General features: G+C 29.8%; 1 protein-coding gene across 2 annotated transcripts in view; it reads right to left on the reverse strand.

The window, feature by feature from the left end:
- mino (glycerol-3-phosphate acyltransferase mino) overlaps positions 1-12,980 on the reverse strand; it is a 29,113-nt gene continuing 16,133 nt past the window's right edge. The window contains exons 1-15 of one of the 2 annotated variants that reach the window (XM_077427793.1): positions 11,365-11,593; positions 6,547-6,730; positions 6,217-6,333; positions 4,324-4,482; positions 4,044-4,240; positions 3,731-3,964; positions 3,463-3,650; positions 3,151-3,386; positions 2,824-3,073; positions 2,573-2,757; positions 2,349-2,496; positions 2,058-2,266; positions 1,809-1,942; positions 1,518-1,690; positions 379-1,446 (exon numbers count right to left, since the gene is read on the reverse strand). In XM_077427793.1, coding sequence (XP_077283919.1) covers positions 1,235-1,446; positions 1,518-1,690; positions 1,809-1,942; positions 2,058-2,266; positions 2,349-2,496; positions 2,573-2,757; positions 2,824-3,073; positions 3,151-3,386; positions 3,463-3,650; positions 3,731-3,964; positions 4,044-4,240; positions 4,324-4,482; positions 6,217-6,333; positions 6,547-6,730; positions 11,365-11,429 — 2,691 coding nt within the window. In that variant the 5' untranslated portion in view covers positions 11,430-11,593 and the 3' untranslated portion in view covers positions 379-1,234. Of the gene's footprint in view, positions 1,447-1,517; positions 1,691-1,808; positions 1,943-2,057; positions 2,267-2,348; positions 2,497-2,572; positions 2,758-2,823; positions 3,074-3,150; positions 3,387-3,462; positions 3,651-3,730; positions 3,965-4,043; positions 4,241-4,323; positions 4,483-6,216; positions 6,334-6,546; positions 6,731-11,364; positions 11,594-12,980 lie in introns of those variants that run through there. The other variant, XM_077427794.1, reaches the window with a different exon arrangement.

Below are 12,980 nucleotides of genomic sequence, written 5' to 3' on the forward strand. Positions count from 1 at the left end.
AAAATTCTTAAATTTATTTTTATTAATTTAATACATTCAATATCTACATCATGAATAATATATACACACATATATATATATATATATATATATATATATATATATATATATATATATATATATATATATATATATATATATATATGTGTGTATGTATTATTTAAATTATACTGAAACTTTATAAAAGAATCACAATTCAATTGAGCTTACGAACAGGTAACATTAATATTATATCTAGGTACTTAATATAAATATTTACATTTAACATCTGAGATGCATTCATTACATTATAAATTTGATCATATTATAATATGTATCGTACATAAAACAGTTATAAAAGGCACAAAAGCTTCGTTCCATTCGGAACATTCCAATAAAGCCAAAAGTTGAACAAATGTTCGTAACGTCTCAATAGATAAGTAAAAAAGAGGGCGGTTTATATCTGAATATAATGCAATAAAATGACAAATGCAGTATAAAATAACTACAATTATATTTTTGATTTGCAAAATTTTTTGATTTCAATAAAAAATAAAAAAGTAGCACCAACAAGTGTCGAAAAATATGCTAAATTTTCAACAATAAGTTTCATTCCAAAATAAGATATTTCTTTGGTAAATAGTACAGTCAGTGTGTGTCTGTTTGGGTACAATGCGTTATATGCTGGTACCATCTATTTTAATAAATTATTTTAATATTAGATACATGATACAAAATTAGATACATTTTTATGCTATTACCCTGGTTGCAATATTTCCCATGAGAATATCAAAAAAATTTTGAAATGAAAAAAACATTTATATTTCATATGAACCATATATTATGTACATATTTGGTTCTAATGATTGATATACGTTTTACAAAAATATAATAACAATTTTTAAATTTACATACAATTTTCTGAACACTTACACAACATTAAAAAAACATTCAATCATCTCTTAAATAATGAGTATATTACAATATGCATATGTATAATAAACACTATGGATGTTTGGCAAAAAAAGAAAAGAAAAAAAATTAGGAACATGTGCAGCTGTAAGATTTTGAATTACTTTCATTTATGAAAAGTAGATCACAATGTCATATATTAATTATATATGAGAAAAAGTAATAAAAATTAAATTTTCATTAGTAAGTCAATGTTAGACATGCTTTAATTAGTATTTAGGATCGAACATAAATAAAACCTGTAATATTTACAATTAAAACCTACAAATAGAAAATAATAAAATCATCGATTGAGATAAGACGGTAAAACTTCTTTTGGCATTTCAGTCTTAAATTTATGTAACAATTCAGATATTTTAGATAATTTTAATTCATTTGCATATTGTCTAGATATATTTAAAAACCTTTGCCTTCCTTCTATATGAGAATCTAATACACCCCATTCTCTAAATAGTTTAATGCAATTTTTAATGGCATCTATAGATACAGCTTCACCTAAAAAAATATAAATATTAGTTTTATTGTGATACATAACCAAATGCCCTAATTTCGAAATTAAAAATTACCATAATTGCAAGCTCCTGAATCTAACGCATCTTTTAATTCTGACAGAACTTCTCGCGTAAACTTTGATTCCGTTATGTAATCATTTTCTTCTTTTATAAGAATCCTAGGTAGACAGCTTGCTGTCAAACAGTATGCTTCTAACAAAGGTCTTAAAACAGTCTGCATTTGAAGCCTAAAGAATAATAGAACAGATATAATAATTATATGAAGATACCTCGTAAGACATTAAAAAAATATGCATAATGAAGATAGTTTATATTTTAATATAAGTATAATTTAAAAGTTTATACCTATTTCGAACAGATTTTTCATCAAGGCCCAGTTTGTATACAACGCAAACATTTTCTTGGTAATCATCATCGTCATCATCATCTAAGGTTTTAGCATATCGGCGACTCCACATCTGATCCTCTGTTTTCGAATCCTAAAATAATTACACAATAAATTAAATGCTTCTCTTCCCATGAAATATCGAATTAGTTTCATTGGTAAAATTATATTTGATCTTCAATAAGTTTGAAATATTCATTAATCTTTACATGAATTAATCGCAGAATGTCCTTGTATACAAAATTTTCTATTGTCTCGTTCACAACATCATTTAATTTTTGGCACGGTTTGTACAAAATGAATTCTTGGGACATCATTTCACAAAATTGCAATGACAGATCAACCAAATCATCGTGTCTAATTTGAATATCTTTCGCAGCCAATTTTGATGAACTTATCAAAACTTGTAAAGCAGTTGCTGTGAAAAGAAATAAAAGCATGTTTAAATTTAAACAAATTTTCATAACTAATATATTTGTATATATGTAATGTTAACAAACCTACTATACTCTGCAATGCATAAAAAGGCAAAAAACAATTACTGTAATACGAAAGTTCAATTATATTGGGCTGAATTAAAACAGGCTTTATTATAATGTCATCTCCTTCTCTTTCCTTAACAATCAATCCTGGACCCAAAAGATTAACCTGTAAAAATGAGAAACACACTTATTTAAAATGCAATTCAAAAATATTTTATATTCTATTAATAATAAAAACTAACCACATGATTTATAACGTCTACGGGTTCACCAGTAAAACCGACATCTTTGTTATTAAATAACAATTCCGTTGTTAATGACTCTAGTTCTTGTGCTAATACGCTCAATGAACATCCTTTTCTATATTTTGTCAATAAGAGGAAGGCCACAGCGTTTGTTGACATAATGGCAGTAGCATGTGTACAATCTAAAATTTTATGATGGGATATTACATAAATTTATATTAAAATATTGAAGAGCAGCAAATGTATACCATATACAACGTGTCTTGCAATTGCTTCAACGAGTCCTCTCTGTTCTTCAACTGCAACGTCAGTTCCGTACAGACTAGAACAACTTAGACGAGAGCTAAGTCGTCGTTCCATACTTAGTTTTTCTATGGTGATTGATCCATTTCCATCAATATTTTGTTGTTTCAAAGCGAAACGATCACTTGATGGATTTTTCAAAAACGGCGGAGGCGAAAGCTTACTTGGATGTTGTTGAAAAGTTCGAACCAATTCCTTTATGAACAAAATCTTTTTAATTGAAGATAACGTATAATAAAATTATCAATAAAAATATATAATTTTAAAAATACCCTCATAGAAAACGGTTGATTGAAATCAACTCTTATGTTGCCATAATGAGAATTCAAAACTGCCCATATCGATTTAATAGCACCGGTAAATGTCTCCATTTGTTTAGGCATGCCAGTCTGTTCTCTGACAAAATTTCCATCGACCAATTTATCATAATTCATTGAAACTGGTATCAAAAGTGCATCCTCGATGGTACCATCAAGATAAGCATCAATTATCACAGATAAGATTCCACCTAATTAAAATCGATATTATTATGAAAATAATCCTTCAAGCTATGCAAAAATAAAACTAATATAAAAAAAAAATACCTTTTGGCAATAAAGGTTTCCCAGTTCTAGTTCGACCTCCTTCAATGAAAAATTCTATATTATTTTGAGCTCGTAAGCAATGTACGATATAAGTATGTAGAGCAACTCTATACGTAATATCTTTTTCACCACCATTAGTCTCTAATCTTCTCTTAATATAAAACGCTCCAAGGCCACGAAGTAACCATCTATTTTTTATAAAGATTATTAATTAAAACAAAATGAATAACTAAAATAAAAAACATAATTTTCACTATTTTGAACTTACCCAAACAATGGTATTTTTAAATTGTCCCCGGCAGCAACCAGAGGACATCTTATATCATAATTCAACAATATAAATGTTACGAGGATATAATCAAGATGGCTTCGATGAAGTGGAATGAATATCAAAGGAATACCCGAATCTGATGCTTTTTTTAACATTTCTGTTTGAGCAGGTGAAATTGCTACAGATGATACGAAAAACGGCAGTAATTTATACAATGTCCAAGACGTCAACCTAAAATAAAAATCATCATTAAATATCATCAAGTATGGTTTTTAAGCAAGAAAATTAATGAAAAATAAGTCATTCTAACCTCAAAAGAAAGTTTGACATTGTTGATCGCATTTGTTTAACAATTTGATGAGCCCTCCTTTCTTCAGATTTGTGAATTTGAGAATGAGTAAGTTTCTTGACATCATCTTTAGCATCTTTGTTAGTGTTATCCTGTTTAAATAGTCTATCTTGAGTTATCTGTTCTATGGCTTGTTTTACACGCTCGTCCTTAACTACCTGCTCACAAAAAAGAATTTTTATAAACAAACACGAAATTTTCAAGTTTGCAACAGCTTTAAATGTTATGAAATTCACAATACCATTGGAGAGACTTGTTTGTAATCAAACGTTTTTACTCGAATCGCTTGAGCAATGTCGTAAAAGTTTCTTGATATAACTCCTTTACTGTCATAAGTTTTGCCTAAATTAAGTAAATTAACCGCAGTCGATTTTTTCAATGCTTTCTGAGCTATCACATCCTTAAAAAAAGAAAAAAATGGGTTACATGTTTATTTTATCTTTAAGTAGGCATTTCCTAACAAAATAATTCGATAAACTATTTATAAAATCTATCATAATCATTTAAAGCTTTCAAAGAGTAGGATCATTGTACTTTATATGCATGACTTAGATTCAATGCACTAAAAGAGTTAACACGGTGAAAAGAAGCCAAGCATATCTTGGCTAACCACACCAGTTGACTAACAATACCCAAGGACCACTCAAACTTTTAAAACATTGCGAAATATTAACACAATACAAAAACGTTTATTTCAGGTCATTTATAATGCTGCAATAAGTTTCAAAATAAAGAACCCTTATCTAGTGTTTATATAAAAAACACGATCTAAAAAAAAACTCTAAATATTTAGGCATTAGGTATCATTAGTTACAAAGTTCATAATCAATTTTATATTTTGCTATACTTCAATATTTACAAATAGACATACCACACGTATTTATAAACCAGGAAAATGAACGAACAAACAAACAAACGAAAAGATAAAATTGACTGTCACATAAAACTATGTAACATGTTTGAAGGCAAAACATTTTAATATAAATATTTCTCACAGGCGATTAGTTGTGTGTATTCAATTAAAACCGAACGTATTTATATAATTGAGAAGCTTTGGAAAATGAGAATGACATTTTCACTCTTGGATATTTCTTGCACAGAGACAACTGACGTGCGGGATATCTATAAATACAACCAATCTATTAAGAACCATCGGCCCACTCAGTAGAAAAGGGCAAAGGTAAAAGTAATCGAAACAGTGCGAATAAACGAAATACTAGGTATTTGTTCAAACCTACGTATTGATGGTTATCGAAGAAACCTCTCCATGGATATGATGGTCCAGCACTTTGAATACTATGAAACATGTTTATTGAAAATTCACTCAAAGTACAAATCTATATTTATATATACGCGAGTTCAATATAAATGTTGTGTTTTGATCTGCTAAAAGTGGACACGTTAGACAGCAGCCTGTGGCGCACTATCAAATGATCACACCACTTTACGTAACACGATGCAAAATGGCGGTGAAACTGGAAACAATAGTTGCAAATCTGCATAATTTGACAACGATCCCAGCAATCGCGACGAACGAAAGTGAACTGAACGAAAAGCACAGAAATAGAAGTGGACGACGACGTTTTTAGCTCAGATTACGACGATTGACTAAAAATAAAATCAAAAATAAATCGAATCTGCATTTTTTTCATGCATGTTTGCGTCAATGTGTACATATGTACTCTTGCAGCAGCGTTTCAAAACAAATTGTTATTTTTGGATTTTTGAAACTCATTTAAATGGCTGCCACTGACCCGTTTAAGATCAATAGCTAGCTGTGTATTCAACCACACACACTTCAAGATCATACATCGTCCAATCACACCCGAGTCTAATTAATCCGTTGCCGATGGGAAAAAAACAGAAAATATTTTGGAAGCATGTGCGAAAACCGTGAAAGCCTCGCGCGTGACAAGTTGATAAGAAGGTTATCAACAGAAAGCACTTACAAGTATAAACCATAAATTCAGTTTAGCATATTTATATGTATGACAGTGTATGTATATGTAATACAAACAATGAAACTCAAATAATATAAAAAAAATGCCATACATTTATTCACTTATTTATATAAATTCAAATGATTGCTAATTTATCTATTTGTGAGAAATATGTTCGAAATTGAGATACATACTCGGCTACCAGGAGTGCATCGACCACAAGATAAACCCATAAAAGGCCTTGGAGTGGGTGCGACAACCGTTGCTTTCGTTGGAATTTCTTTGATTTGGTATAAACTATTTTCTCTCAGCTGAAACAATAATAAAAAAAAAACTGCACATCAGGAAACATTTCATCGACAAAACATTGGTTCTAAAGTGTTGAATAACAATCCTATTTCAAGGTGCAAAATATGGTATATCCACATATGGACTATCTTGATAAATATTACAATGTTATCGCGATTCACTTTAGTATCAATAAGTACTTAGACAATAAGGCAAATACAGAAATAAACGCTTACCAATTTAATCGATTCCTTTTCTAAGTTTTGCCTTCTTCTGGATTGATGATTGATCGCACTGAGATTCGGTCTCTGTCCACCGACTGGTTCTCGATTTTCACTACTTTCAGAGAAGAAGCTCTGTCTCCAGCCGACGTAGGCTTCTTGCACGCGAGCTGATATGACGTCCACCATTATGAATCCTCTGTTGACAAAACCGTAATGTTATTTTACATCGTACGTTCAATTACGCCTCTGAATTGCCGACAAATGGACTTAAAGAGTACGTGTTGTCCAGCAATTACAGTATCCAGTCGTTTCTTTAATACCACACTAGGAGAATTCTACAAGTATATAATTAAGGTCGATTGACCGCATCGTCAGATGATTTCAAACGTGATTTGCAGACCCAAATGTTTTCATCAGCTCTAAATATATATATATATATATATATATATATATATATATATATATATATATATATATATATATATATATATATATATATATATATATATATATATATATATATATATATATATATATATATATATATATATATATATATATTTCTTTAGATGCAAATATTTTCAATAACATACGCAGTACAATTAACTCGTTTCTAACTGTTTTCAAAACAAAATGATATACACAACCTGAGCAATTGAATAAACATATTCCATGCTTGTATAATGTATGTATGTATGTATTTATAACACAGCGCAGTATATTAAAGTTTACTTTACTGTTGATGTTTGGCATAAAAGTCCGTTGCAAAAATGAAAATATAATTAAATCGACATTTTACAAATAGTTGCACGACAAGTTAGTTTTCAAGATCATTGAAAACACCTGATTTTGTTGGCGCTCAAATTACACAGGGCGAATAGGACACTAGAGAAAAATCTGCGTGTATTGCAAGTGCATGGGGAAAACCTGTTGCCACTTCTAGGGATATTATGCAACTCGACTGCATCGGATCATACCACGCTGGGCCACATAGGGTCGGTCACCTAGTTTTGACCGCAAGGCGAACTAGTTACAAAACATACATACATAGAATTAAGCGATTCCATTAATTAATTTAAATTAGCATTCAATAAAAGAAACACTCCCGTCCATCCTGTTTATAGTTTAAATGAAATCAACAAAAACTCAGTGAACTTTGAAACTTTGTTAAAAATTTGAAAAAAAGACTTAAACAATATTTCAATATTTAAATTATAATGGTATTAAAAGCTTTAAATGCATTTGATGACTAATTATGTAATTGTGTTCTTACATTGCATTATTGTAATTCGGAAATTATAGTACGAAACTTTTTTGATAATTTAGATGTTTGTCTGTTTTTATACACATGCTTTTATAACCATTTTTTATATATGTATTGTAAGATAAAAACATACATACATATATATGTGTAGTTGATTAATTATATACATTTTTGACAGGTTGATTTTAATGATCCAGATCTCAAATTTAAAAAAATTGGAAAAAAAATTTAAAACATGAATTATTGAGGGAATGAAAGTAAATGTAAAAAGTATGTGTATCAAATAGCATTTATAACGAAATAATATAATAAATCTTTAGTATAACGACACTATAATTATTACGGCAAGGTAATCTACCGTTTTAGCAAAAATAAATGAAAAAATTGAGGAATATCTGAGTGCCTATTAAAATCTATCAATGCGGAAAATTGGACAAGTCAGGAAGCATAACATCAAACGCAACAGTCATTTCATGATTGGAAAAAACTTTCTAATTCAATAACTGAGAACGAAAATGTCTGTCGCTTACTCTAATAATTTACATAAGATAGAAAAGAAAATACGAAAAGTAGATATTTAAAAACAATAATCACAATTTAAAATCAGGTAAATGGAATAATGCGATTAAATAAATTAAAAATAATGTAATTGAATTAAATTAATAAAAATCTTGTTTAAATATATTACATTAAAGCTTTTATATTGCATTTTAAGAAATGTTTTAAAAGTATTGGAAATATTTTATTATTATAATCTTGATCATATAATGAGGACATTTAAGTAAATTATTTAAAAAGACTGTAAAAGCAATACGAAACTCATTCAAATAAATAATATGTACATAATATAACGAAATTAAATAAATAAAATAAAAGTCAAAAAGAAAATATGTAAATACAAGTCAATGTACTTTCCCAAAAGACAATATGTTTAAAGTGCAAATCGATAAAAACTGTATTACAATTGTATAAAGTGTATCTGATCGGATGAAGTACCGATAATAATATTGACATTTCTGAAATCCGAAATATTTTATTCGGAGGAAATCTCTAAAAATAAACGCCAATTCATATGTGCGATTCTCTTTGTTTCATTAAAGATCCAATATCTAGCTAAACTTTGAATCACACAAAAAAATAAAAACAACAACAAACGAATAATCAATTTATAACTTTTGAACAAGGTTACAAAATCCAATTTAAAAAAAGAATGACGCCAAATCGATCTGGTCTAATAAGAAAAATAGATAAATAGTTAATTTCAATTTAAAAATAAACTATTGTACGTATTATACAGATAAGCTTTTCATCCCGAAATAGTCGGTTTGTAAAAGTACAGCATTAAGTCGATGAAAACAAAATATTTAAATGAATTTATAAACCCACATACGAACAATATATCAACTTCCAGCAAGAAAATAAATATGACTCGATTGACTTTCACTTTTGACTCATTCACATGTTAATATGAAAATTAATTCAAATAAATCGCCATTGTTGACCGTCTTTAAAAATTCAATGTCACTGTCTATTTGATTATGTTTGCAAATTGCATGGATTATAAATTGATATCGTTTAGATTGATATAAATTTAGAATTTAGAGCTAACTGGGCAAATTATGGAGTTCTAACTTATGACGGTATTTGAAACCCTCGAGGCCTTAACTTTTCATCGAAAGTAATGAAACAATTCACAAATGTATGTGCATGGCGAAAAAAATGTGAAAGTATATTATGGCAGTTATCTATTCAAACACACAAATGGTAGATCAGAAGCAAACATACGAATTGAAATATTGTGTCAAATAATTGTAAACAGTTAAGGACGGTTTAAGACAGTCAATTGAACAATTCGCGAATCTTTTGTAAGGCGCAGACCTCACTTTTATTGGAAGACAATGTGACGTATGAGAGTCTGCGCTACAAAGTTATAATACAATTGAGTGAAAAACGTATAATAAATTAAAGAAAACATAAAATTTCCGAAGCCTCAAATTTAAATTGGATTAAATATTCTAAAAACAAAAAAAAATGATAAACTAATCAACGAGATGAAAGAATGAGCAGTTAATATGCGTCATTCGATTCAATTAAAATATAAATATTATTGTATAATTTACATACGACCATCGTACATTGATCTGAAGTAAAACAATTGCGTCATATTTGCACTCAATACGACACAATCGTAGATTTTGAAATACTGATTCATTGACATTTGAATATATCAGGTTGAGCAAATACATCAACTGTTATAATTAAAGCGAGAAAAAAATCGTACCAACGAGCAAAGTGTTATCTAAGTCTCAATACGCAAACTATGCAAGGGTAAAGGTTGCCACTTTAGCAACGAAAGAAAGTAGAGCAAAAATTGGTTGAGAAAAACAAAAATTGTGAGAAATAAAAAAATATATAATTTTAGAATATATATTTACGATTAAGATCGAAAGGATTCTATTGTTGGTGATGTTTATCACGCGAATGCTGATAACCGTATTAAAAACGGATCAAAAAATTGACTTGGGTTTGACATTCATTCTAAAATAAAAATAAAATCATAATAAGAATTTCTACTTTATCTATATAAGTTTTGTGATCATGCGAAAATTCGAACTCGAGATTTTGACTGATCCGAACTCTGAATCGATCACTGATCACGTTTTCATGATCTAGTTCTAGTTAAAATTTCATGTAAAGCGAATCAAAAAGTTAACTTTATTTAAGTAGTGGCTTTAACTTTAAGTTGTGGCTATGTGATGATCAATGTCAAAATCGGTCCAACGAATCGTAAGTTGTGATTCCCACATTAGTTAGAATCGTTTTATTATTTTGTCAGTAAAAAAGATGAAATTGTTCGTTCTGTACTGGAGAACCTTTTAATACGCGACTTTTGCGATAGAACCTAATATTTTCATGAGTCCAGTGATTATAATTGAGATATGGAAATCTGATGCGACCTATGCAAAAAGTTCAACTTAAGATTATAAAATGATGACGATATCTTTCAACAACATTTGAAATCAATAATACAAGCATATACATACGTATGTTTAAATTAAGGATATTTATAAATCGAATAAAAGTGAAGGAATGTCAACTCTTGAAGTTTGTTGCTTCATTCAGACACGTGTTGCACGGATAATTAATTTCGATAGTAAAAATTAAATTTAAGATAAAACGGTAAATTTAAAATTTGCAGATAAACGATTATTATAAAACCTAGTTGACAGAATACAACAAGCAATATCATTTGTATTAAAATTGAGAGTTTAAAATGACGCAATATAATTACACTATTGCATCAATCTGGATATAGTGAAGTATTGGGGAGACCTATAACTATGGCCTAATTTGAAATTAAATAAATATTTTTTGTAAGCTCAGAGGTATCAACTTATTTCGGCACACTTGCCTAAGGGCAAAGTCAAGTTATTATAAGTCTCTCGTATATAAATAACATCGATTTCAATATAATATATTCACAGTTTTCACAGTTGACGACAAAAAATAATGAGTAAAGTATTCGTTGTTATAATAACAAAAAAAAGTTAGAAACTGAAACATACCTTCCACTGTTAAAGTACCAGTATAGGAATCCAAAAAAAATGATCAATTGCAAAAAAGCCGTCATTTTGTACGGGCAGTCGTTGCAGTTTCAAGCAAAAAACACCAATGACTCGAACGTTTTAAAAGTCCATAATTGAACTACAGTACAATGAATGTATGTATTATTTGCAATACAAATGTTCACTTTACAGTTCGTGTGGTCACATCGATGTCTGCCGAACGAATGTCACAAAACGAGCATGCGGAGATTCGTGCTAAAGTTCACACTGCTTGATAATGTTTTTCGATGGAGATAACGAATCTGTTCAGCATTATAATACAACAATTATAATTCATCAGAACGCACAATGAACGAAAGATAATCCACAGGCGCGAAATTAATTATTTGAATTTCAAATTCGCGCCCAGGTCCACGGTGATGGACCTGTTTTCAAGAGTGATAACACGTATCTAAAGCAACTTCCGAAAGGTTGCCAGGGAGATGTCGCAGATCTAGATGCATGCGATAGAGTGAATCGTCAAACAATGAAAGAACAACGGATGCAAAGTTCAAAAACCAAACAGATGAATGATAAGTAAATAATCATAACAACAATCGAAATAATATTAAAAAAAAAACGATAAAAATCGCAATTAATATAGTCATACATAAAAATATTATAATATATATTCTTTAATTATATAATTATATTTTTGTGATGAAAACTTTCAAAAATATGCTTTTCTTAATGCTACCTGATTGTATGTGCATAGATGGCGATCATACCGAGAGGGGAAGCGAAAGGACTTAGTTTACTTGCTTTTTAATGTTTATTTATTTCACTACTAACAGTTTTTAAGAATCCACCCACTGAGTGAGTTTTTCAAAGTTAAAAACAAGCTAAATTGCGTTATCATTTCAAAATAAATGACGCGCAAAACAAAACTACAAAATTAGCCCTTATCCATAATCCCAAGGATTTTTTTTTCTAAAATAGGGGTAGTCTTATTTATCTCGGCTAATATTCAATTCTCGGTATTATTTTTTTGCCATGTCATCATTATGTATAATGTAATAACTGTAAAGGGCGGACCGGAAGAATGCTTTTTCCAGGAATCGGGGCGTTTTGGGTCTATTTACAAAGCTAGAGTGCAAAAAAAAGGTTCTTCATAAAAGTGAACATAACAAAGCGAACTATTAACAATGAACCGCACGCTTCCGGTCCTACCTCTAGTAATAAGTAGAGGTAGGAACGGAAGCGCGCCATCTATTGTTCCATTATTATAAATGCTTTGTAAAAAAGGTTCGGCAAACCTTTAACAATGCATTTACAACATGTGAACAATGAACAGTGCGCTCTGGGCCCGCTCTTTAGTAATAAGTAATAAGTAAAGAGCGGACCCAGAGCGCGCTGTCCATTGTTCACATGTTGTAAATGCATTGTTAAAGGTTTGCCGAACCTTTTTTACAAAGCATTTACAATAATCGAACAATAGACGGCGCACTTCCGGTCCTACCTCTAGTAATAAGCAGTCTTCGGCGGACGAATGCGCCGAAACGGGATCCTTTTGTTAGAAATTGACAAAAGGATCCCATTTTTTTCTGTGCTTCGGCGCCACTCTCTAGTAATAAGTA

Source organism: Arctopsyche grandis, chromosome 3, assembly GCF_051622035.1.
Source record: "Arctopsyche grandis isolate Sample6627 chromosome 3, ASM5162203v2, whole genome shotgun sequence".
NCBI lineage: Eukaryota > Metazoa > Arthropoda > Insecta > Trichoptera > Hydropsychidae > Arctopsyche > Arctopsyche grandis.